Raw genomic sequence first — 23,468 nt, forward strand, 5'->3', positions numbered from 1 at the left:
TTTTCAAAGTATGAATAAATTTATATTTACAGCAGTATTGTCGTATAAGGAAAAACTGTTAATCCTGGACAGATTAAGCACATGGTGATGAATGGCCAGGTGTTATCTAATTTGGGATGGGATCTAATGGGAAGGTGAAGGCTTCAAGTCCCACCTACCTCTTGCATGTGCATCCAGAGACCTACTGAAATATGCCCTGAAGAGCACAGACCCTGCTCTTTCCTGTGGTCCTCTCAAATGCTAATTCCTGAGGTAGGAGAGCAGATCTGTGGTCTCCTCTGTAGTGATCCCACCAAGCACATAAGGGAGCAGCCAGTGGCTTTAGTGGAGGATGCACAGGAGCCTTTGAATAAAAGGATGGTTTCAGGGAATAAGAAGCTTTTTACAAATGTCATGTGTGAAAGTTGCTGGCAAACAACGATGAGCTCTCAGTAGGTTTGTGTCAGTGTTGCCTGGACTATCATGTACAGGGCAGACAAATCTGGAATAAATATGACTTTTTCTGTGTAAATGTGATACTGCTGTGATGTGCCAAAATAACAAAATCTGATGTTTTCATTTAAAACAGACACAGTGTTGTTAGGAAACATTTTCTTCTGCAGATGGGAAGACCCTCCCATTTCCAAATCCCGTTCTTTTCTAAAATAAAGATGGTACCAGCACCAGAGGGGTTAGGAGTGAGGTTAGTGGTGCTGCTCTTCTAACTGCAGGACAGAAATCTCCATCCAGACAGCAGGTGAAAGATTTTGCTGTCAAAGTGGAAGAGCCCAATACAATTTTCTAACAGCTGAGTCCTCCTGCAGTGGAATCAGAAAAACTTCTCTTAGTTTGGGATATGAGCCAGGCTGAATCTGTTGGGTTAAGCTTGTGTTGAATGACTCCATCCTCAACCCCTTGGGGATTTGAATGAACTGGGATTCAGAGCTCTGGCTTTGGCTTGTGTCCAATGTTAAGGGAGTAAAATTATTCAGGGGCACCGCATGCAGAACCACCAAGTGAATTCTCCCTTTCTGCTTGCCAGTGTAAACCATGAATACTGTATAAAACCAATACAGGAGCAGAACTGTGCCCAGTTCCACTGGTCAACTTTTTTCTTAGTTGCTTTCCTAACGTACAGGAGTCTTTTGCCAGCACTGTAGCACACTGTAGGATTGTAGCCATGACCTCCCTGTACTGGTAATCCTATAATATTGGTGCATCAGTCCGATTATGCTCTTTTTTTTAGCAGGGCCAGATGCTTTCTTGGTAAAGCTAGAGCCAAGGGGAAATTTGCATCCTTCAGAACATCACCCCAAAACTTGCCCCTTTAAACTTTTTGTTTACCCATCCGTTAACATGTCCAGAGCTGGAATGAACGCACCCTTTTTTTCTCAAATACAGAGAAGACTACAAGCAGACGACTGATGGTGAGAGTAAAAACCACTGAGGCAAAGTTACCGTGAAGGGATGGAACAAGGCACTAGGACCTAGGAGGCGTCTCATCCACCCTGGCAGGAATTTCTTGCTTGGAGCTCAGACAACAAAGGCAGAGTGAGCCTGGTTTTCTTTCTCTCAGCATCTCCACCCTGCGCGCTGAAAACCGGTGAGTAGAGCTTTTTTGAGTGACTTGCATGCAGAAAAGTAACAGATGTCAGATAGAAAGGAGAAATCTTTCTCTTAGTACCTTACAGCATCTGCAGTTCATTTTAAAATCAAAACCCCCTGCATCCTCTGATTCATTCCCGAAGTTGCTTGGATGTTTCATTGTTCACTGCATGACACCAGGCTGAATCTACCCCGGCATCGTGGGGAAAATGTTCCCAACTTGGGGTTTCTGTGCAGATCGTCTGCATTGCCATCTTCTGCTTTATTGCAGGCTGGGGACAATGATTTTTCTTGCACAGGTCACATTGACATTGTAAAATACAGGGAAGGAGCTTCGTCCTGGCAAACGTAAGGGGTGGGGGAGAGATAGCAACAGCTTTTTCTAGATTTACACCTGGCTGCCAAGTGCTGGTGTAAATCCCCTTTTCTGCCCTGGGTTAACATGCAAGCAACATACGTGAGTTGCATGTTCCTGGTTGTGCTGGGGGACTGGAAGGGTCTTTCTGTTGCAGGGTTGGGGGTTCCTCCTCCTTTTGTGTTGGGGTTTGGTGCAGGAGGAAGGTTGTTCTTGAACGTAAAGTCGAGACCATGCAGAAATTCCTGCTTGCTGGGTGTCAGCTCAAGTCTCAGCTTTTCTGTGCTAGTTGCTTGCGCTGGGAGCCCCCCGTGCTCAGAACAATGAAAGGTGAGCTAGCAGGGGCGGCGTGTCCCTTGGGCAGGGGCACTTCCAGCAATTAAATCACTTAAGGCTGGAAGGGGGGTGGAAATATCCCCTTTATTTTCTCCTCCTCATTAAACGGGAGCAGAAATGCAATTCAGAGGAGACTTGGGCTGAAAAGAGCTTATCGAAGCCTCAATTCAATGACAGATTTTTCTTTCCAGTCATTTCTTCTTAGAGATGTAGGCTGGTCCTGAGAATTGATTGATGGGCTAGGAGGGGGCTGCGGATAGGGGGAAGGGTGGGCTGGATCTCATTGCTAACCCTTATTGAACAGGCTGTCACAAAGAAACTGCTTATTCCCCTGTGACCATTCTTTCATAAATGCCAGTTTATTCTAATGTTAAACATTCAGATGCTCTGGTTCCTTCCGTGATTCGACAGATTGAAGGGCTGACTTACTGGGATCTCCTTGTTTTCTGTTGCCAAAGGAAACCTCACAGGGCTCAGAGGTTTAATTCATTGCCAACTGGTGTTTGGACGAGTTTTTGGGGGCTGAATTGTGATTGCCGTGTATCCCTTTGGCCCCAAGTCCCAATTTACTGCACTTTGAAAACTCCCAGGTGCAGGAGCAGACAGCTCTCTAGAAACGTGTTCCCTGCCCCCAGTAGTTGGATCCCTTTCAAAATGCGAGGACCCCTCCTACCCTCAGTCCCCAGAATCCATACAAATCTGGGTCAGGGGAGGGGGTGCTTCCCAAATGCATCTGTCCTGCTCCAGACACAGCTCTTGCATTAGTGTCGTTTTTCTCTCTGGATTGTGGCTCTGCTTGGCTCTAACCTGTCCCTTTGCACTCCTTCTCTCCCCATCTCCTTCCTGCTCAGCTTCAGATCTTTAGGGTTCACCAAACTATGGAACTTGATTTTGGACACTTTGACGAAAGAGACAAGGCGTCCAGAAACATGCGAGGCTCACGTATGAACGGGTTGCCCAGCCCCACTCACAGCGCTCACTGTAGCTTCTACAGAACCAGGACCTTACAGGCACTGAGTAACGAGAAGAAAGCCAAGAAGGTGCGTTTCTATCGCAACGGGGACCGCTACTTCAAGGGGATTGTATATGCCGTGTCCTCTGACCGCTTCCGAAGTTTTGATGCTCTCCTGGCTGACCTGACCCGGTCCCTGTCCGACAACATTAATCTGCCTCAGGGAGTCCGTTACATTTACACCATCGATGGGTCGCGGAAGATCGGGAGCATGGATGAGCTGGAGGAAGGTAATTAGCATCGCTGTCTGGTGCAGTGAGGAGGCGGGGTGGGAAGGGGGCTGCACCACTTGGGTCTGCCGTTAAGGTCACATTTCCTGGGGCGCACAGGGATGTTTCTGCCCCTCTGTGCTGAACCTGCCCGCTCGCCTTCCCCTCCGCAGAGGTGCGGGAGAGGGTGGTGGTGCAAGGGCTGACACGTCCCCCGGCACAATCACTCCGGTGCAGATGTGGAGCCGGAGGGGTGTGTCTTACTCTTAGCTAGATGTGGCTGTGTCCATCGCTCAGGGGGCTGTCTGAGGGCATCCCCACGTCCGTCCCAGCTGGGGGTCGGGGTGTCACAGATGGGTGCAGCGGGTGGCTGAGGGGTGATGTGGGTTTCCCGCTGGGGTCGATGGGTGTGAATGGACAAGTGAGGGGTGCTGAGGGATTCATGCAGTGCGTGTGTAATGGGGCTGAGGGGGATTTATGCACTCTGTGTATTGGGGGTGTTTTAAGGGGTTCATGCACAATGTGTGCGTATAGGGGTGTGGTCAGGGCTGTGCAGGGACTTGAATGTGTGTGGAGTGGGGTGTTGGAGGGGCATGCAGCGTGTGTGTGCTGGATGTGTGGAAGGTGGGGTGTTAGGGTTTTTTACGGTGTTTGGGGAGTGTGTGGAGGGGTGCGTTGGGAGTTCATGCAGTGTGTTTAGAGGGGGGAGTTCATGAACAAGGTGTATGTATGGAGAAGGGGGGGTTGCACTTGGTGGAATTTGGGGGGTTTATATATATATGTGTGTGTGTGGAAGAAGGTGTAGGGAGGGCTCATTGCAGAGGAGGTGTTGGGATTCCTCAAGGGGGTTTATGCACAGGGTGTGCTTTGGGGTTTGTGCTCAGGGAGTGTGTTGAGGTGTGTTGGGCTGTGTGTGTGCAAGGGGGAGTGCTGGGGGGGTCTTGCATAGCGATATGTGTGGAGAGGGCATTGGGAGTTCATGTGCTGCGTCTGAATATGGTTCATGCATGGTTTGTATGGAAGGGAGGCATATTGAGATGTTCAGATGGGGTGTGTGTGTAAGGGGGTGTATTCTGCAGGGACTGTGTGGGGTGGGGTGGGTTGCTGTGGTAGGTCTGGGGGGGAATGTGGGAAAGCATCCCCTGCGTGGCAGGTCTGAGTGTGCAGGGGATGCTCAGGGCAGGTCTGAGTGTATCCCTGTATCCAGAGAGGGTGTCGGTGTGCCTGTTCCTCTGAGTGTCACTTGAACTGTGGGATGAAGGATGAGTCAAAAATCAATCCTTCTGTCCGGAGGGGGTGGCCTGGGGGCTGGCTTGCTCCTCTGGAGCTCAGCTGCCAGCCTTGTCTGTGCCTGGGGAGCTCCCTCTGCAGCTGTGGGCTGCTGCTGTGGGTGCTGCCTTTCTTGGGGAGTGTCAGGAGGACCCCCAGGATGAAATTGCTACATGGCCAGTCCTGCCTCCTTGCCTAAGGCATGGCCGTGGGCAAGCTCTGCTGGCAGTGCAGCCGAAGTGGGGTGCACAGAGGACACCCACAGCCACCCTGCTTTTCTCTGTCTGGAGCAATTCAGATATTCCATTCTTTGTTTGGACCTGGAATATTCTGATTACTGTGTCGCAAGGGGTGGAGTTGCTCTTCCCTGTTCCTCGATGTTTTCCTCCAAGCAGATGACCTGGCTGATTTGGTAACTACAGAAAATCCACAAGGCTTCTGCCTTTAATAAAAGACAATGGATGTGAGTGTGTGAGCCACTGAACTGAAGGGGCAGCCTCAGCAGTGAGTCATTGTGTGACCTTGACTAAAGCATCTCTCCCTAGAATTCCTTATCTGTCAAGTGGGATATTCATTTACCCAAAATACTTTATGGGACAAGCACACAGAATAAATATTGGTTTCCATAGAGGAGTTTTACTGGAAAGAAATTGCTGCCTTTCAGAGAGATGATGCAGTCCTAGTGGAGTTATTCTCAGCCCAGTTACAGCTGTCAAATGGAGGTGTGGCCTCCCTTAATTTTAGAGATTCTGCCATGTTTCAGTCTGATCTCTTAATATGGCCACAGCCTTTCTCTAATGGCAACTCTCAGTCCTGCTTGTCCTAGGTTTTATGTAAATTTTCAGGAGTAACTCCGCAGGAGAAAATGTACTTCTTTATTCTCCTTTTATCTCCTCCTGCTTTTTGTCGGTGAAGTTAAGAAACCTTTAGTTGTTCTGGGTTTTGCTGCAGGTAAGAAGGTACCTAGTTCCTGAAAATATTTTTTACTGGTTCAGGTACAGGCAGGAGATGCTGGCATTTGGGTTCTGCCTTTGTTCTGCCAAAATGGTATCTGGAAACAGCACTGGAGAAGTGGCACTAAAACAAAAATAGGATTATCTGTGTGGCTGTGTCTTCAGCAGAGCATCAGCTAGGAAAATACAATCTGAGCAGAGTGAAAACAAAGGAATCCAGTGTTTGAAAATTCAAAAGTAGACCTGCATGTTGTTATTGACAGTTTAATGGTAACAATATTCCCATATTTCTAGGGATGACATACGCATCTGTTGTAGAAAAGCAATCTGGGAAAGACATTACTTTTCATTTATAATATCACGGCTGTAACCAACCTTGTGGTAAACTATGCTGTTAGCTTGGGTGTTTAAGTGTGTACTAGGTACATGCCTGGAAAAACAGAACTTCAGCATAATTGCGCTAGGACATACAAGAACAGTACATACACAAACAGTATATGTTTGCTGTATAAATTAGCTTTCTGGCTGGAGACTGAGGGTAACTAAACCAGTTCTAGTTGCTATAATGTGACCAATTTATTACTGTAATTTCCAATAAACAAGTAGAACCTAGGAAAACAAGTCATCAGAGAGGCTCATCTCAGTAGTTAGATGCAAAAGCTGGTGAATTACTGATAATATTTCACATCCCATTCTAAGTACTCGATTACTTCTGCATGATTTGAAAATGTGCTTATATGGTGTAGTCTGAATGTACTTCTGGAGGGTAGAGAATGATATTGCATGATACCAATATCCTTGAGACAGACATTTCAGGTGAACAAAAACCACTTGGTGTGCTGCTAATTAAATCGGACTTGAAAATAACCCTTTTGGTCTCCAGACCCAGACTTTGTAGTCTTTTCTTCCCTGGCATTCAGGGTTGTTCTCATAAGGTTCTGGATGGATGTTTTACTTCCCAGTCTGTCCAAGATGGAACAAGTGAAGTCTCTCTTACTCTTTGATCACATCCCTCCAAGCTGCCAGTCAGGATGTGCCCCTTGGTCCTTTCCTGTATTGAACCCTAAATCCTGACATTTTGGAAGCCCACCAGGACTCTGTCACATAGGTGCTTTTTGCTGCCTGCTGGGTTCTTCCTCACCTGTCACTGTCTGCTTTTCCATACTGCCTCCTGTACGAGAGAGCTGTCTATGTCCATGTCTCCCAATGACCTTTTCTCAAAATCCACCTGTCTGATCATTTTTTTCTCCCCCCATTCACTCATAATGGCCATCTTCCATCACTGTAGTCATTGTCTTAATCTTGACTCCCTATTTTCAGCATTCAGTTTTAATGTATTTATAAATAATGCACATGCTGCCATTGATTAGAACTGTATGCTGTTACTGCACTGTTACAGCTGATCCTAACCACAGGTAAATTGCTGACAGCATCTCCCACTTGCATACTTCTTGGCTGAGTCAGGAATGGATATTGGGCCCAAGTCCTATTATCTATCATGGCTGTTTTATTCAATAAGTGAATCTTTTGGAAAAGAGCACCAGGTGATCTTTATTCCCTTTCATATTATAATTGGTTCTAGTGACCAAGGCTTTATGAAGTCAATATATGAAGCTGCCTTTACAGATTATTGGTGAGCCACTGTTGTAACAGTTAATTTGGTGCCTTGTGCTGTGAGAAAACTTGACTGTGAAAGTCACTAAAAAAAAAAATCATGTGCCATCTTTTCCAGCCTTGCTCAAGCTGATAGTAGAGCAGCTTACATTGTCATCCAAGTTTCTACTAAAATCTAGTTGCCTTTGACATCTGGACAGGGTAGCTTGTTCTCTGGTTCATTTTGAGCCTCTGTGTTCTCATAGACCCATTGTGATGAGATGGCAAATTCTCCCTGCCTCATCTCTGATTGCTCTTTTTCTTTGAATGGAGGGCTGGATAAGGGTAGAAGCTGATGTTACTCATTGACTTCAGCAGCAAAGATGGTTTAAGAAATGCCGTTCTTGGCCACGTGTTCCAAAATCAGGTTGCAACTTGCTGTCCCCACTGTCCCACAAATGAGCTCTTTGTGGGACAGAAGATTTTTGTAGCCCACTCCATAATTTTGCTGCTTTCCCATGTAGCCCCGCTAGCAGTTTCTTGGCATAATGAAAGGGTTGGTGAGGTGCAACTTGAGAGTGAGGGAAAGGCACAAGGCAAACTCCTGGCTGCTGAAGCCACTGCAGCTCCAGTTTAACCTCAGTACTGGTGGAGACTGGTTTGTTTCCTTTGGAGGTAGGGACTGACACTTCTCCAGAAGCCCAGTTCCCCACTTGTAAAGATTAGATATTTGTCGCAATGTATTTAGAGGTGCTAACCAAATGGGGCGTCCTACTGTGCAAGGCATTATTTAAACGTGTAAGAAGAGAGAGCTCCTGCCCAGGGAGATTATTGTCTGAACGTGTCAAGGTAGAAGAAGGTGTTATTACTGATAATGTACTGAGATGCAGAAAAGCGGTCTGACTTGTTTGTCCAAAGTCCATAGGTGAGACAAAGATGGAAGTCAGAGCTCTGAGCTTTCTTGTTCAAGTGCTTTCATTGCCTTCCCCTTTTTCAGGGTCTGGTCAGTGGTTTGGAGGTACTTATATATTTCGTGGGTTTTTATTATAAGTGGACTTTGGATCTGCTTCTAGTCAGTGGCTGATTTCATGTGAATTAAGTGTCCTTTGCTGTGTATGGTCAGGGTCAGAAATACACATGGAAATAAACCCATCAAATACAAATATACCATGAATTAGACATGGTCAGTAAAGTCAGAAATGCAGACATATATTAAAACTAGAACTTAAGAGACTCAACATTTAGTTGAAACTGTAGAGCTTCTCCCTTCTGAGCTCCTGGTATGGTTAGGCTGGTAGGCAGGGCACAGCCCCCCTTGTGTTGTTTTTGGAGGGCCCATCCAAGGGTGGACTTATGTCCTTGTCCTATGCTGGGCTACTTGTCTGAAATTTGTTCTTGCCTCAGATTAAACACTAGAAAAAACTGAATAGGATTTTGTTTTGCTCGGTGGGGTTTCATTGCAAACATTCTTGGGTTGTGTGAGATATTCCAGAAAGTGTTTCCAAGCTTTTTGTATCCTGTCATGCCCTGGGGAATATTTTCCAAAATCTTGTCCAGGAGTGTTTAATCATAGGAGGGGCTCCACCCTTGAGCTGTACAGAGCCTGGTGTGTGCTGGGACTGAGGGGTTTATAGGAAGTATATTGAAACCTCCGCCCAATGTGTGTGTGTTCCAGTTTGCCTGGAAAATTGAAATTCATGTAGTCCAATACTGAAGTCTTGGTAACCTGTGGCATTGTTTTCTATGGCTATTGTCCTGACAGCTTGGCTAATTACATCCTATATAACAAAACTTATCCTTGTGGTTCTGTTTTATTTGCTTGCTCATTCTGGCTGTCACACTAGGACTGGTGTCATCCCATAAATTCTTTATGGACATCGTGTGGTTTTGAAGGCGATTTGGTAATCACACATTTCTTTCAGTTTTTCAGCAGAACAAGAGGTGCTTCTTTCTCATGGGAGAGCTCCCTGTGGAAAAGTCAGAGGAAGGAAGCTCTTCCAGAGTTCATTTTGCCATGGGGGAGTAGGTCTTGAGGCAGAGGAAGACCCTTTTTAATGCATAAAGTAGCAGGAAGTTCATGGATTTGAAACTAAAGGCCTACTTTAACACCATACATAATGAACTCTGCAAGGTATTAAGTCTCCTTAATTCCCATTGAAGTCATAGTAAATCCCATGAAACATGAAAGCTGGGCACAGTAGCATAATCTCAACTTTGCGACAGCAGAGCTAACAACCAAAATAATTGACTGCAGCCCCCAGAGACTGGTTTTGGAATAACTGTTAGCAGTTACACTTTCAAAATGGCCTCAATCCAGCTTTCCCAATTTTTCTTGCAAGACTTCTGCCCACAGTTCATTATACTTGAAAACTTGCTGGTGCATGCTGAGAAAGGATAACTTTTTCTGAAAGCGCAGCCTGTCATTTTTAGCATTGTCACAAGGAGCTGCTGTAAGAGGGTTGAAGGATTAGTGCTCATCTTGAGCTTAGATTTTCTCTAAGAATCCTTCTCTAAGGCAAACCTTATCTTTGCTGAGATCATCCCTTCTCTAGGAGCTGAGTAATCGCCTTGTGCTTCTATCACAGTCGTAGCACAGTAATGTGGGATGCACTTGTAGCCAGAGTAATTCAGTGTGATATAAGCCGTGGCTTCAAATGGCAAATATGCTGATCGTGACTTAAGGTCAAAGATCTACAGTCAGTCCATCTATTGCTAAGGGCAGGATAGAAGGAATAAATAAATGCCTTGGCTGGTTTGGTGGCACGATAGAAATTGTGACACCTCTGGAGCACACTGGCATGATGACAAGTGCACATCATCCTGCAGGGCTTTGGCTTCACAGTGCAGAAAGGACATCTTGCACTGACCTGGCACTGCACTAAAAAAATGTTGTCCTTAGCACCATTGGTGTCATGCCCATAGTGTGGTGTTCAGCAGCAGATTGGATCTTGTCGGGATGATGCTTCTCAGTCTTACAAAAGCTTCCCACCCCCAACGCATGAGAGTTTCTCTTTGGGCCTCTCATTTGGGGTTTTGTTTGGAAGTAATGACATACCTTCTCATGGCTTATAGTTGGATTTCTGCACATGTACACAGCTGCTTGCTGTCTAAAGACGTGTTCCTAAAAATATTTGTGCACAGATTTTTATGCTTAGGGCTGGGGAGCAATATACTTCTTGGAGTTGTTTCTTTTGCTTTTGACAAAAATCTCACATCCACTTCCTCCCTTTTCTTTCTGTTATGCTGCGCACATCTTCCGCAACCATGCTGTGTCTATCAGTTATATTTCTTTGACTGGCACAGTTGTACAGCTTGACTTCTCATTATAGGCTTAGCATAGATAGATGTAGCGGAGAAACCAAGAAACCACTCCTCTTTAGAGGTAGTGGTAGCACTATTCCCCATAAGATTTCTCTCTTTTGTGATCTTCTGGCCATAGTACGCATGTTCCAAGCTGCAAAGTTCACAGGTCTTTAGCCCATGCTTGTCCAATCCTGCTACCACCTCATGGTAAGGTTTGGGTAAAACTCAGCTGTGGGAAGTGAAATAGCACGTATCCCTGGCTGGCAAATGGTAAAAGGCACGTGCCTCACTGAGGAACTTGAATGATGATTTTGCTGCTATTTGAGGGCCATAAACTGAGTTTGAGAAGACATCAGCTGAAGTGATTTTTAAATTAAGTTAAAGCTTCAGGTTATATCTTTAGGTCAGGGAAGAAGGAAAGAAAAGCTCCTCTTCCCTGGAGCTGTACTGCTACAACTGCAGAAATGATGCTGAGAAGAGCTGCTATTCTGAGCTGCCATTCTAAAGTGTCACTCCAAGCAAATTTCTGTCCAGTTTTAGAATTCAATAAAATATTTGCTAGGGTGTGGGTTAAATGAAACAAAGTGAGGAAGGGCAGATTACATTTTCCACTTGTGACGGTGAGCATAATTTGAAAGGCCAGTGTATATATACGCACAACTCTCTAATACCACATTTGTGGAAACAAAGACTGGGAGAAGAGTATTGCCTTCATGCCACTATTGCCTTCAGTGTATGCTGTTGTAAATACACTAGACAGCTGTGGTGCAGTGAAGAATTTCAAATGATTCAGCTGGAACCAAGAGTAGTAGTACTCTACCAAACAGACCAATAATCTCTTCTGCTTACTTTAAGACATGGAATTTATTAATGGAAAATACATTCCAACACCTTACATGTTTATAGAACACAGCAGAAACACATACTTTCTTTCATTGTGGCATCTTATATTCCATAGTATTATGTAAACCCAGATGAAAGTCAAGCCTTGCAACACTTCAGTGGCAGATGTTGCTACTGTTGCTTTTCAGGTAGGGAAGCAGAGGTGCAGGTGAGGTCAGGAGCTTCCACAGGGAGGCATGGGGCAGTGGTGAGAATAGTATTCAAATCACTTATTCATAGTATTGCACTTAACCATAGAAATCCCTTTTCTCAAAGGATAATGCTACAGTTCTGTTGAGCACGCTTGTAAAGTCTCTGCCGCCCAGGGATTATGGGCTTGGGAGGGCTCAGGTTCTTTAGGAGGGCTAATTCCCTGCGAGCATTTCAAACTCCCCTTGCTGCACTTCACACTCGGTTGTGAAACTGGAGAGAAGCGTGGGCCCCCTCTGCACCAGGTGTTGCTTGGCTGAAGCAGATGAATAAACCACAACTTATCACTTATTAATCAGAAAGATTTAAAGTATTCAGTGCTTCTGGAAAACAATCATACCTCCAGTGGGAATTCTTTATCATGTATGGTACTCTGTGGGGTATCTTTATGGTCTATTGAGTCAGACTCAAGAAATGTAAGGAATTAAGGAGCTTCACCTATGGATACTACATAGTCAGTTTATTGAGGGGTTTTATTGTTTGTTCAAGCCAACAGAACCTCATGGTGGGACTATTGCATTAGTTTGGGCTACACTAGTTGACAAAAAGCCCAACTGACAGTGTTCATCATGAACCTTGTTAGCTCTCTTCTTCCTTCTGTATTTCTGTTCCATCTACAGAATATCTACTTCCTGTTGAGAAATTACTTTGGTAATTTTATGCAACTGGGGAGATGGAGAAAAGCTGCAGTTGGTGGTATAAGCACCACGAGTACACATCACTTTTTGGCAAACTGGGTATAAAGTCGGAGTTAAAAAAATAGTTAGCATCCTGCATCTTTTCTATGGCTGCTTGTGACATCAAACACTTAGCAGTAATAAGCACATAAATACTACACAGACCATTGTTTTAAGCCTATTAAAGCCTTCTGTTTATTATGTACCCGTCAGTGGTCTCAGCATAATTTCTATGAAGGGATCGTCTCAGTGCCTCCATCAAAAATGCAGTTTACTCAGTAGAATGTTCTGCGGAAATCAGTGGGCTGTTTGGAAATCCATATTTACATCTTTAACAATTGGATGTCAAATCCTGCCCTAGAGATCCTGTAATGGAAAGCCAGACTCAGATGTCAGGTAGGCTTTTCAAAGATGTCCAGGCCCTGGAGTTTGCAGTAGGGAACAGATAAGGAAATGCAGCCAGTCTGTTTATATGAAGAAGGATTTTTTCTTATTCAAAAAGTTAAATCTATATTTTGATTTCAAACCTATTGTAATATTTGAAGAACTTCATTCTGTAAGATCAGCCCAATAAAACACTGAAAGAAACTCCATAAGATCCTACAGGTACCCATGTTATGCCTTCAGTTCCTATTAAAATTTAATCTAATGGTGAGACAAAAGCTTCTTCCTCTAGCAATGACTGACTTTTTTTCAGTGCATCCTCAAGTGCTCAGCAGCCTGAGTCATTTCAGACTAGACAGCTACATTCCCTTAGGGATACTGTTTTACAGTCTCATTCTAGTAATAACTCTTCTAGCATCCATTAGATTTGCAGGCCCAAAAGAAGATCCTACAAATCCTTTAAAGTGCTCTTAAAACCTTAGATAGGTAGGATCCTGTAAATTACAGACAAAGCTTGAAACTAGTTTTGGATGGGGTAGGGAAGGGCTTTTTTGTGAATTACTAACAAGACTGTAACCCTTCTCCACCATGTCTAAATTTGGATTTAATGTATTTTTGGTTGGTACCAGTCATATAAAAGCAAGCAGTGGTATTTGGTGTAGTGTTTTATCTCAGCTGCCACTAGGTCTGTCCTCTAATAAACCACTGACACTATTACAAAGCATATTTGTTATGCCTGCTAGATTTATCAAAGCTACTTTTGGTAGAGACTGTTCAGTACCAGATTTTCATTATTTTTCAGGCATGACACAGAAGGTACTTTGTGGATGAATGTTGATATCCTCTTGGCAGGGGATGACAGACTGAAGTAGTAGCTAGGTCCATAAAGATGGAGAGGAGCCTGGCAAATTTACAAAATAATTTAGGTGATTAAATGAATTTGATGTTTAGGAGCTTTTAGACAGCTTAGTTGCATCTTCAGGTACCTAAATACCTTTATAACTCTCAACTTTTTTAACCCCTGGTTCATGTGACTGAGTGGTAGTATGTTTTTGCCGATACAAGCTATGGCTGACTTGCTTACTTTGGGGAAATACTAGTCATATTTTAAAAAAGCATAAATATAAAATTAGACAAAATGTTTTAATAACAAGCTGTCATGGAAGTGATAATGAAAACAATTATTAATGATTTACGTGATTAATGGGGGGAGATGTATTGTGTCTGTTTTTCAGCAGTCTTATGGTAATAACTGTAGAATTAAACTGGTGTTCATTTCTTTCAAAAGGGGAGAGCTACGTCTGCTCATCTGATAACTTCTTCAAGAAGGTGGAATACACCAAGAATGTCAATCCCAACTGGTCTGTCAATGTGAAAACATCTGCCAACCAGAAAGCACCTCAGTCTCTGGCCAGCAGCAACAGCGCTCAGGCAAAGGAGAACAAAGATTTTGTGCGTCCCAAGCTGGTAACTATCATCCGCAGTGGGGTGAAGCCCCGGAAGGCAGTCCGTGTGCTCTTGAACAAGAAGACTGCTCATTCGTTTGAGCAAGTTCTCACCGATATCACTGAAGCTATAAAACTGGAGACGGGAGTGGTCAAAAAGCTGTATACCTTGGATGGGAAACAGGTAGGAGATTTTGCAGATGTTATGTCTTTTTCTTTCTCTTATCGTGAGGCTTTGCTGACTCAGAACAATTTTTGAAGCCTAAAATTAACCTGAGATGATCGCTGCCATCTGTTCTCTTAGAAGTCAGACTTCTCATGCCAGTGGTTAAGTTACTAAATTTTCACTGATATTAATATCAAGTAAAGAATGTAGCCAACCGTCTGAGTGAAACAGATGCTCCATCCTGCACGCCAGCGTGCAGTGCGTGTCTTCCGGACTAGCTAAATAAGTAGCATGGGGAGTTCGGCTCACAGCCACCAGTTGATTTGGCTCTGAAGTAATTGCAAGAACTCTTGAGCTTTGGATTCACTAAGTGAAAATGTGTTGCTTGACTTTCCTTGCCCTCAGATGAAGGCTTGCTAAGATAAAGTAATTGATCCAAGCATGCTCTTCTGGCTAGCTCAGTAATTAGCAGGAAAAGCATGGAACCTTGTTGCATTTTCTTGTCTAAATGCATGAAGAGATAACATGCAGAAAAGGATTTGGGTCAAAAATATTTAGTGGGTCATCATAATGTGCTTCATGTCTACATTTTCCTGGAACTGAAGGAAACATCTGTCTCTTGTTAGCAGCTACACATAGCAGCTGTATCTATGAAAACCCTTAAAGGAATGTGGAGGATAACTTTGGGGACTGGGAAGAGCTAGATTCTTCAAGGACAATTCTGAGCTTGATTTAACAGTTCTGTGTCTTCTGTAACTGAGGGATGATCTTATTTTTGTCACTATTTTTCTTGCTTCAGATTCTGGAGTGAGGCAACACAGCTCTTGTGTGGGGGCTGGATGCTGGCTGTTCTAGGGATTGATGCTATTGCTTTAAATTAACTCTCTTCCCTATCTTTTGAGAAAATTATTAAAATACTGGCTCTTGAAATACTATGCCAACCCTGGGCAATGAGCCCAACTAACATGCAGGCTTTACATATGAAAATGTTCATCCTTCTAACCCCAAATATAGGCTTATAAAGTGTCCTGCACAGTCCAGGTGCAGTGTCTGGGAGCTGAAAGTAGCATGTCACTCTAACCTGTCTGATGGTCTTGCTTTGTCCCAACCTCTGTATTCTGCACATTAGTGGCTGCTTCTAGCTTCAGATATACAAAAATCTCATCTGCCTGTCAAAGCTTTTCTTTGCACTTGTCTCAGCCCAGCACTTTTTCTTCATAAGATGTGTAATTTATACACAAGTGGGTGACTTTCCAGATAGACTGTCCATAGTTAGAGCAGTATGCTGTAAATAAGCAGTGATACAGGGAGTGATGTACTGGAAACCTTGGAAGTGGCTGGGGGAAGAGGAAGGAGAGAGTCAAATGATCTGTCCTCACTGAGGAAATCATACATAGGCACAGGACCACAGAATCACAGCAGCTTTGCAAAGGGTTTAATAGCTGGATCTGGCCTGAAAGCAGTTGCCTACTCTTGCTGACAGAGAGTCCTGCTGCTCTCACAGTTGTGAATGAAGTGCCAGCATTTTGGAGGTGAGATGTTGTTTTGGATGGTGTGCAGAAATAGGGATGCCCCGTGAGCTTCCATCAAACTGTTCTCTTCTCCACCTTTTAGCTGGTAACAGGAGTAAGTGGTGTTTCCCCCTCCACCTCTGACTGGAGAGCAAGACCAAATCAGCCCATAAACTGAACTGAGCTTGTGGCCTGGTGACTAGACCAGCCTGTGAAATTGTGTTAATTCCTAAATGGGGATTTGGGAAATGCTGCTTGCTCTCAAATTACAGATTGCCTAGAGTAGTGCTGCTGTGGGGTAGACTGCAACCTGTTGTTGGAGTGGCTGCCTTGCATGGGGCTGCAGCCAAGCAAGGGGCACAAAGGTCTGTGTAATTTAGCAATTCCTACTGCAAACTGTTGTCCATGGCAGACACCACATAATACATGACTCTTCTTGAATCAAAAAATAAAAAGCAACCTTGTTTTCTTCACGTCAGGCTCTGATAGCTGTACAGTGCCTGGTGCCTTAATTCAGCACTGTTTTGGGCAACCTGACAACTTCACCATCATTTTTTGTTGCAGAAATGCGATTTCAGTAAAGTCTGAGTAAAGATATCACATTTAACTTGTTTTGCTGGCTTTATAATTCACCATTTTATGAAACGTGATATTTCATTGTGTGTTAGAGACACTACGGGGAGCTTCACTGCATGCAAATGTACATGCAGTATTGCAATTACTAAAATGAGTGTGATTTTGTAATTTGACAATAATGGAATGTTTGATATTTGTTTGTGGCACTAGTTACTGTTGAAGCTTCCTGAAGAGCAAACCTGGTTCACCAAGGCTTTGTTTTTATTGGAAGGTTTCCTTCAATGTTTATTTTTTTAATCTACGTTTATTGGAAATTTTCCACCTATGTGTGTTCTTAGTGTTGAAGCTAGAGCTAGAAGCTTCTGCTATGGGTGCAGTGTTTGCTGTTAAGGTTTCTGTGACATACTGCTCCATAAAATTAGACCTTCTGACATGATATTAGAGCTTTTTGCATGTCTGATTCTGACATTAGAAAGAGATTCTTGAATGCCTAATTTTGACAAAGAGTACTTTATTTTCAGGAGAAAATATTCATGCAAAAACGCAAGCTGCTCAAAACTGAAATACTGACAAGAATCCTGACAGTCTGTCTCTTTGAGTGTCATCAGAGGCACGTTACTCCCTCTGTTGTGAAATGATAAAATTTACAAAGGGAATGTACAAAGGAAAATCATCCTTCCTCAGTCCATGAGCTGTAACTTAATGAGGGGAGATGATTATTTTATTTATAGGCATTTCCATGGTGTTCATCAGTAGAGTAATCAAGATGCTTCAGAAGTACAGACAGTAGTGGCAATGATAGAGTGGTGTGTAAATAATTACATTTCTATGCACTACAGAGCTGCTGCATTTGGAGTGAGAAAGCAGTTAATTGAGAGCTGGATGGGATGTGTTTGAATAAATGTGACACTCAAAACAACAGTGAGGCTATTTTTTTTTTTAGGGTAATTTTGTTTCTTTTTATGTCTTGCCTTGTCTGTAGAAATATGGCCCATTTGAAACTTGCTAAATGAGCATCTTGTGTTTAAGTAGTTTCTTTTTCTTGGTCTTGTACATAGTTCTAATGCCTTGTGCCTTGTCTGTCTGTACTCAAGATCCTTCCCTCCTTGGAGTGTATCATCACCTCTTGATGGACACCCCAGAACTCAAAAGGGGTTTCAAATTGTTGACCAAAAATAAGTCATGACAGAGAATCACAATAGGGATTTAACTTTTGAACTTTCATGACCATATAGGAAATGGTATAGGTCAAAGAATTCAGTGCATTAAACAAACACTAGATTGGATCAAATTCAACGCTTGGTTTTATGATTACAACTGCTGTTGTGTTGAGATGTGTAATATATGTAATTAACATATACATATCCAGGATTCAATTTGCTCTGATCTGTGGATCATGTTGGAAAACAGTTGTTTTGGTAGATTCTTTCTCTTTTTTTAAAGTCTTAGTTATATCCAGTGTCCCAAATAAGTCTGGATTCCTGGGAGCACTGGCTACTTTATAAACACATGATGACAATTTCTGCCTCATGTCGTTAATAAACCAAATTAGAAAACAGAATTTGAGACTGTGGATGAAGTTGCATTCAGATATTTTGAATGCAATAGTCTCAGCTAGACTTTGCAAATGTTGTATAGATTTACTGTCCTATTTGTGCTTGAGCTTCTTTCTCATCATGGTGTACAATAAGTAGGTGTTTTTCTGGAAAAGCTGAGTCTGTTTCATCGCTGACAGCCCAATGCCCATCTTCTGCTTTCTGCACCTTGCTTTGCGAGTAGTGTCTGTCTGCATTCATTCCTGCTTTTAAGAAGTGACCTGTAAAAGCTAATGTCTTCTGTATGTACTGAACTTCTCTTTTCCTGCTCTGTCTTGTATTCCAAAGTCTGTGAGTTGTTCAGCAAATACATGAAAAGAGGTAGTAACAAAAATTATTCCCTTTTTTTTTTGTGATTGGCTGAGTGGATGATACTCTGAAGTGACCAGAAATTCATCAGGCATGTTCAGTTGTACTTCAGCATTAAGATATTTTCTGTGGTATGGAATTCCTTCTGCTTTTTCTCCAGCTGACGTATTGCCATGTCTTCATTAACTAAATATCCTATTCTGTGACCCATCAATTAGCATCACCAAATAAGCAGAATAAGGTGCTGTTCAGAAGGGAGAGAGCTTGTACACTTCAGTTTCACATAGATATAGATATTCTGGTTAACAAGCAGGGAACTGTATGCGTTTTTAGCCATGATAACATGCAATGATCTCTTCTGAACTTTGAAGTCTTCAAGCACAGGGAGAAGTCACACATGTGCTATTCATTGGCTTTTATGTAGCCTAGACAAAGTGCTTCTGTTCCATCTGAGTGTTAGCTGTCTCATCAGATGAAATTACATACATTTTCATATGTCAGGGCATTTGTGACTATGCTTCCAAAAGAATTTCTAGTCTTAATAAAATGGTCCCCTCTAGCAGTCTTTGCTTTGATAAGGATTTCATGTGGCAGGTGATGAGTGAAGTTCATCTTTCTGTTTGCAAAGCTGATGCAAATGCCTAGGAGGCCAGCCCACCTCTCCTGTCCAGAGAAGAAGTTGCCATTTCATCTTAGATGACTTGCATTGAGGAAGGGCAGCAGCCACAAAGGGAGAAGCAGGATGACTAAGCTCACAACAGGTTAAAGGTTGGGTCTTTGGGACCAAAACCATCAAAGTAGCTGATAAAGCAGCTCCTAGCACTGCACTGCTAGTAAAAAGCTACCTTAGATGCATCCATACAAGTTGCACTGGAGAAACCAACCAAACTTTGGAGCTGTTGCACTGATTTTAAGCTGGTATTTGGAAACAAACTAGTAAAAAATTCATTGCTCAAGTGTCAGTGCTAGCCGTGGACCAAACTCCACCAGGATAGTGTAGCTCTGTTGATTATATTAATGAAGTTGTATCAATGTGACATAGAACAAGGTTTGTACCAAAATATACAAATGCCTTTAATGGCTGTAATCTGTATTTGATGCTCAAGAAGGTGAATACCTCCACAACGTACCTAGTAACATCTGCATTGCTGAAAGATCAGAGAGAAAATATTCCCTCTAGAGCCCTGGAGATAGTTAACTTACACCCTGAGGCATGAGGTTCAAGGTTACAAAGCAAGCAAATTGGTTTGCGTTATTACACATGTTGAGGGGTAGGATGTCAGAAACTCCTCATCCTTCTGAAACTAGGTAATTGATTGCCCTTTTGGATACTGAAAAACTGCACTGAAGTAACCCCAGAATAAAGCAGTTTCTTGCACTTGTGTAAAGCTGGGATCTAGCCCCAAAGCAAATGGGAGGGAAGAGCAGGACATGGGTGCAAGTGTGTTTTAGCATCCTGCAAACTACAGCAGGCAGTGCTAACAGGGGAGAGGCAAGTCCCATCTTCCCTCCCTGCTGCATAAACCTGGAACAATAAAACTGTATCTGTTTTGCATCTTTTTCTCAGTCCTTTCTTCTCAGTGCTTCCTGTTAACTGCTGAGATTTGGCAGGCCTTGCATAAATCTCCCATTTTGATACCAAGAGGACAGGTCTGGATCGCAAGCGCTAGCAGAGGAATTGTGCAGGCAGGGTCTTTGCCCATAGCTGCCTCCCCCGATAGATCGCTTGGGGTGAGGATTAACTCCCAGCTTCACTCCTCATTGCTTTTGCAGACTACTCTGATTTAGGGTGTTTGCATGAGATTATTCCTCTCTAGCAACCATGTGTCATGCAAGGAAGGTTAGTAATAATGTATGGGCTGAAGAACTTCTGAACCCAAGTCACTTACACTGCCAGACAACACAGCCTAGTTCTCTACCTTTAGGGAGCTCTTAGTCTAAGCTGGAAATTCAGCATTGCCTGATTCATGCAATGACTAGACACTAACACAGACAAAACCAATTAGTCTGCAGGTATCCCTTAAGGATTTTATCATTCGCTAGAATGAATAAGCCAAGCTTCCATGAATGTGTGTCTAAGTACTTATGATGAAATATTCAGAAGACTTTCTGAGATGTTATTCATAAAACTTATGCTTATTAATTTCTGTTTACTTAGGTCTGTGGGCCACAAAACCTGGGTGAAAAGGGGCCTATCTGGAACACTGTAAATCCTAATTCCTGCACTTACTAGAGCAGAAGCAGTCTGATCTCAGCAGCTAAAGTCTTGATCGAGTCTGTCCTCCTATGAGCATTGAGACTGACCTGGCTGCCATCAGTGAGGTCTCTAATCAGCTCCCCAAGGCATGTGCAGAGGAAGGGGAGACAGCAGAGGAGACCATCATCTTGCAAACTTTGGTGGATTTTTGCCATTGCTTTGCCTCAGCCTCAGGTTCTGGAGGAGCTGTCATGCTCCTGCCTGCCATCCAGCAGGGCTTTGGTGCTGTGTATTCATCGGCATTTTGTTGTTATGCAAATTCTGACTAAAGCTGTGGTGTATCTATTGTCCTCTCAAGGCAGTGAGGCTCCAAGACCAGAAGTAGGCTCCAGAGTTGCACTGCTGCTTGCTGAAAATTGTTGATTTTCTAGAAACACAAGCCTTGCTAGTAAACATGTACTGACCAAGATCCATGTGAACACCTGCTACTCGTGTCACAGATGGCAGGCTGTCAAAATTATTGAAAGATGCAGTCAGATCTGACCTGGTGGCCTAGAGGTACATGGCCCCTATTACTGAATCCTGGTGCTATTCACACCCCAAAAGAGATGTATGCTAAAAATTCAATCCTCACTAGCATCTTTATTTTGGCAGTTCTTTCTGTCATACAGAGTGACACGTTCCCTTTTCATTCTGAATCCCAGGAGAGAAGATGATTATTCACTGTAGTGCCAGAGGGTTTATCTAGGAATAAATGGGCTGAAAATGAGCAAGGGAAATCAGGCTGAGTATCAGGAGCTGAGACAGGCAAAGAAAGCCTTGTAGTTTTTTCCATCGTTGGTTTGTGTTGTCACATGAAACTAAGTTTCTGTTTCCTTTTTGGTGTTGGAGTAGAAATCCCACCTGTGTGAATGGGAGTCCCTCCTGCTTTGAGAGGGAGCAGGTTACGCTGAATGTATTCTGAGCAAGTGTCTACCTCAATGCATGGACTCTAGTAAACGTCTTACTTCTTTTGATCACATAGGATAATCAAATACATGTCTTTTCCCTGTTTGAAATGGGGAAATGTCTTGCTTATTCTGGTGCACCGGGGTCCTTAGTCTTAGGCTGTAAGTGGCATCACGTATAGTATGTTTGCTCACATCTCCCTACCTGTGGTAGCTCACAGAGTGTGTGAATACTCCCCTGAGCTCACCCGGTGTGAGACACCTTGAGAATCTGATGGCGGTTGGTGCCATATTCCACATCTTGTTGCAAGTTCCACCTCTTCTTGTCTGCCTGAAACCACTTCTTCCCTTGCCTTCTCAGCTCTTACTGGCCTTTGATCAAAAGGCTGTTTTCGCTCAGTAGCAGGTAAGTTATGACACAGCTCGTGCATACACTTCTCTTCAGGCGGAGCTTGCACTAGATGTGGGTAAAGGCATACGGCCTAATAACAGAGGCTGGTAAGAAATAGTGCGATAGAACCATCATCCAGCACAACAGTATTTCTTTCTTTCTTGTTCCTGAAACCACACACGGAACTGAACCAGTGATTATTATTTTTTGTACGTAGTATGTGCATCTTGATGGAGCTTAAGTGTTGAGGAAATGAATCCATGTTGCAACGGGCCCAGACTGAGCGTGAGAGGTTGTCAAAAGCCTCCTTATCATGTCTTTTGAACGTGATGCCAGTGCCATTCAAAGGTCTCTGTATGGGACAGTAAGGGAACAAGGGATAGCTTTGCTCATGTGCAGAGGATGACAGCTTCCATCCACCCTCAGGTCTGCCAGGGATGACAAAAGATATTGGCACAGAACTGTGTGTAATAAAAGTATGCCTAAAGGAGTTGAGGAGAAAAAAAGTTGGATCCAGTCCATCCAGATTTTCAGAATTGGCTAAGGTAGGCCTGCATATGTGGGGAAGCGCAAAGACAAGCCATGAAAGCTGAGGGCTATTCCAACTTGTGTTCAGGGCTTCTCAGGCTGTGGCAAATTGATTAGCATACAGAGCTGGAATTGCAGGCCTGCTCCTGGAGATTTGCTTAGCTCTGAATTCAAACTGAATAGGGAAAAATAAGCAAGGCTAATAACCAGAGCATTCCCTGCTCCAAGCCATGACACACCCTCTCCCCCATGAACACACAGCCACTCCTTTCTGAATTAATAGACATAGTTCTAGTTTCCTGGTTAACAGCAAGCAGGGTGTGTATAAGTATATGCATGTGTATCTATCTTATAAATACATTTTATTAAGTATTGCAGAACACAGCTCTGCATCTCAACTTGCTGTCTAAGCAGTCTAAACTCTCCTTTTAGTTAAAGGATCCCAGGGACTATTGTGCTCTGACAGTCATATCCTCAAGTGGTGTAATTGTTTTTTCTTCCCTTACTCTGATAAACCAAAGGCATTTTACTGGAGTCTTTAACTGCACTTTAAAAATGTTTGCTTACTTTTAAATTATTCTTTGAGATAAATGCAAATCTCATTGTCATTAACAGTTTTTAAATTATCCACATAATCTAAACTAAATAGGAAATTTGGATGTGTTGGCTCATGATGCTTTTCTCTCATTTCTTATCTTGAAAAATACTTTAGATCATGGATTTTTCAACTAGAGTGGGTGTAAGATATAGCCTGCTTTTTACTAATTATTTTTTCTTTTTTTCCGCAAATGGGGGACTTGGTTATGAACAGAATGGACAAAAACCAGACATGGGGAAGATGAGATACTATGCACCATTCATTAGAAGGATTTTTCCAGGGGATTTTGCTTTGGTCAGAATTGGCGTGAGAGGTCAGTCCTCCAGGTCTGAGCTCTGTTATCTGGAGGACAATGAACACAAGGAGCTTTACTGGCTCCACAGGAATAATTATGCAGCCAGCGAGCCTGGAGGGCAGCAGGGGAGAGCAGGACTCCAG

The 23,468-nt window shown here is 43.3% G+C and overlaps 1 protein-coding gene across 4 annotated transcripts in view; it reads left to right on the forward strand.

Annotated features, from left to right (window-relative positions):
* Positions 1-1,524: 1,524 nt before the first annotated feature.
* Positions 1,525-23,468, forward strand: part of DCX (doublecortin) — an 86,783-nt gene continuing 64,839 nt past the window's right edge. For all 4 annotated transcript variants that reach the window (XM_075053834.1, XM_075053835.1, XM_075053836.1 and 1 more), the window contains exons 1-3: positions 1,525-1,582; positions 3,127-3,517; positions 14,056-14,396. In XM_075053834.1, coding sequence (XP_074909935.1) covers positions 3,154-3,517; positions 14,056-14,396 — 705 coding nt within the window. In that variant the 5' untranslated portion in view covers positions 1,525-1,582; positions 3,127-3,153. The remainder of the gene's footprint in view (positions 1,583-3,126; positions 3,518-14,055; positions 14,397-23,468) is intronic.

The sequence above is a fragment of the Buteo buteo genome, chromosome 22 (assembly GCF_964188355.1).
Source record: "Buteo buteo chromosome 22, bButBut1.hap1.1, whole genome shotgun sequence".
In the NCBI taxonomy this organism is placed as follows: Eukaryota; Metazoa; Chordata; class Aves; order Accipitriformes; family Accipitridae; genus Buteo; species Buteo buteo.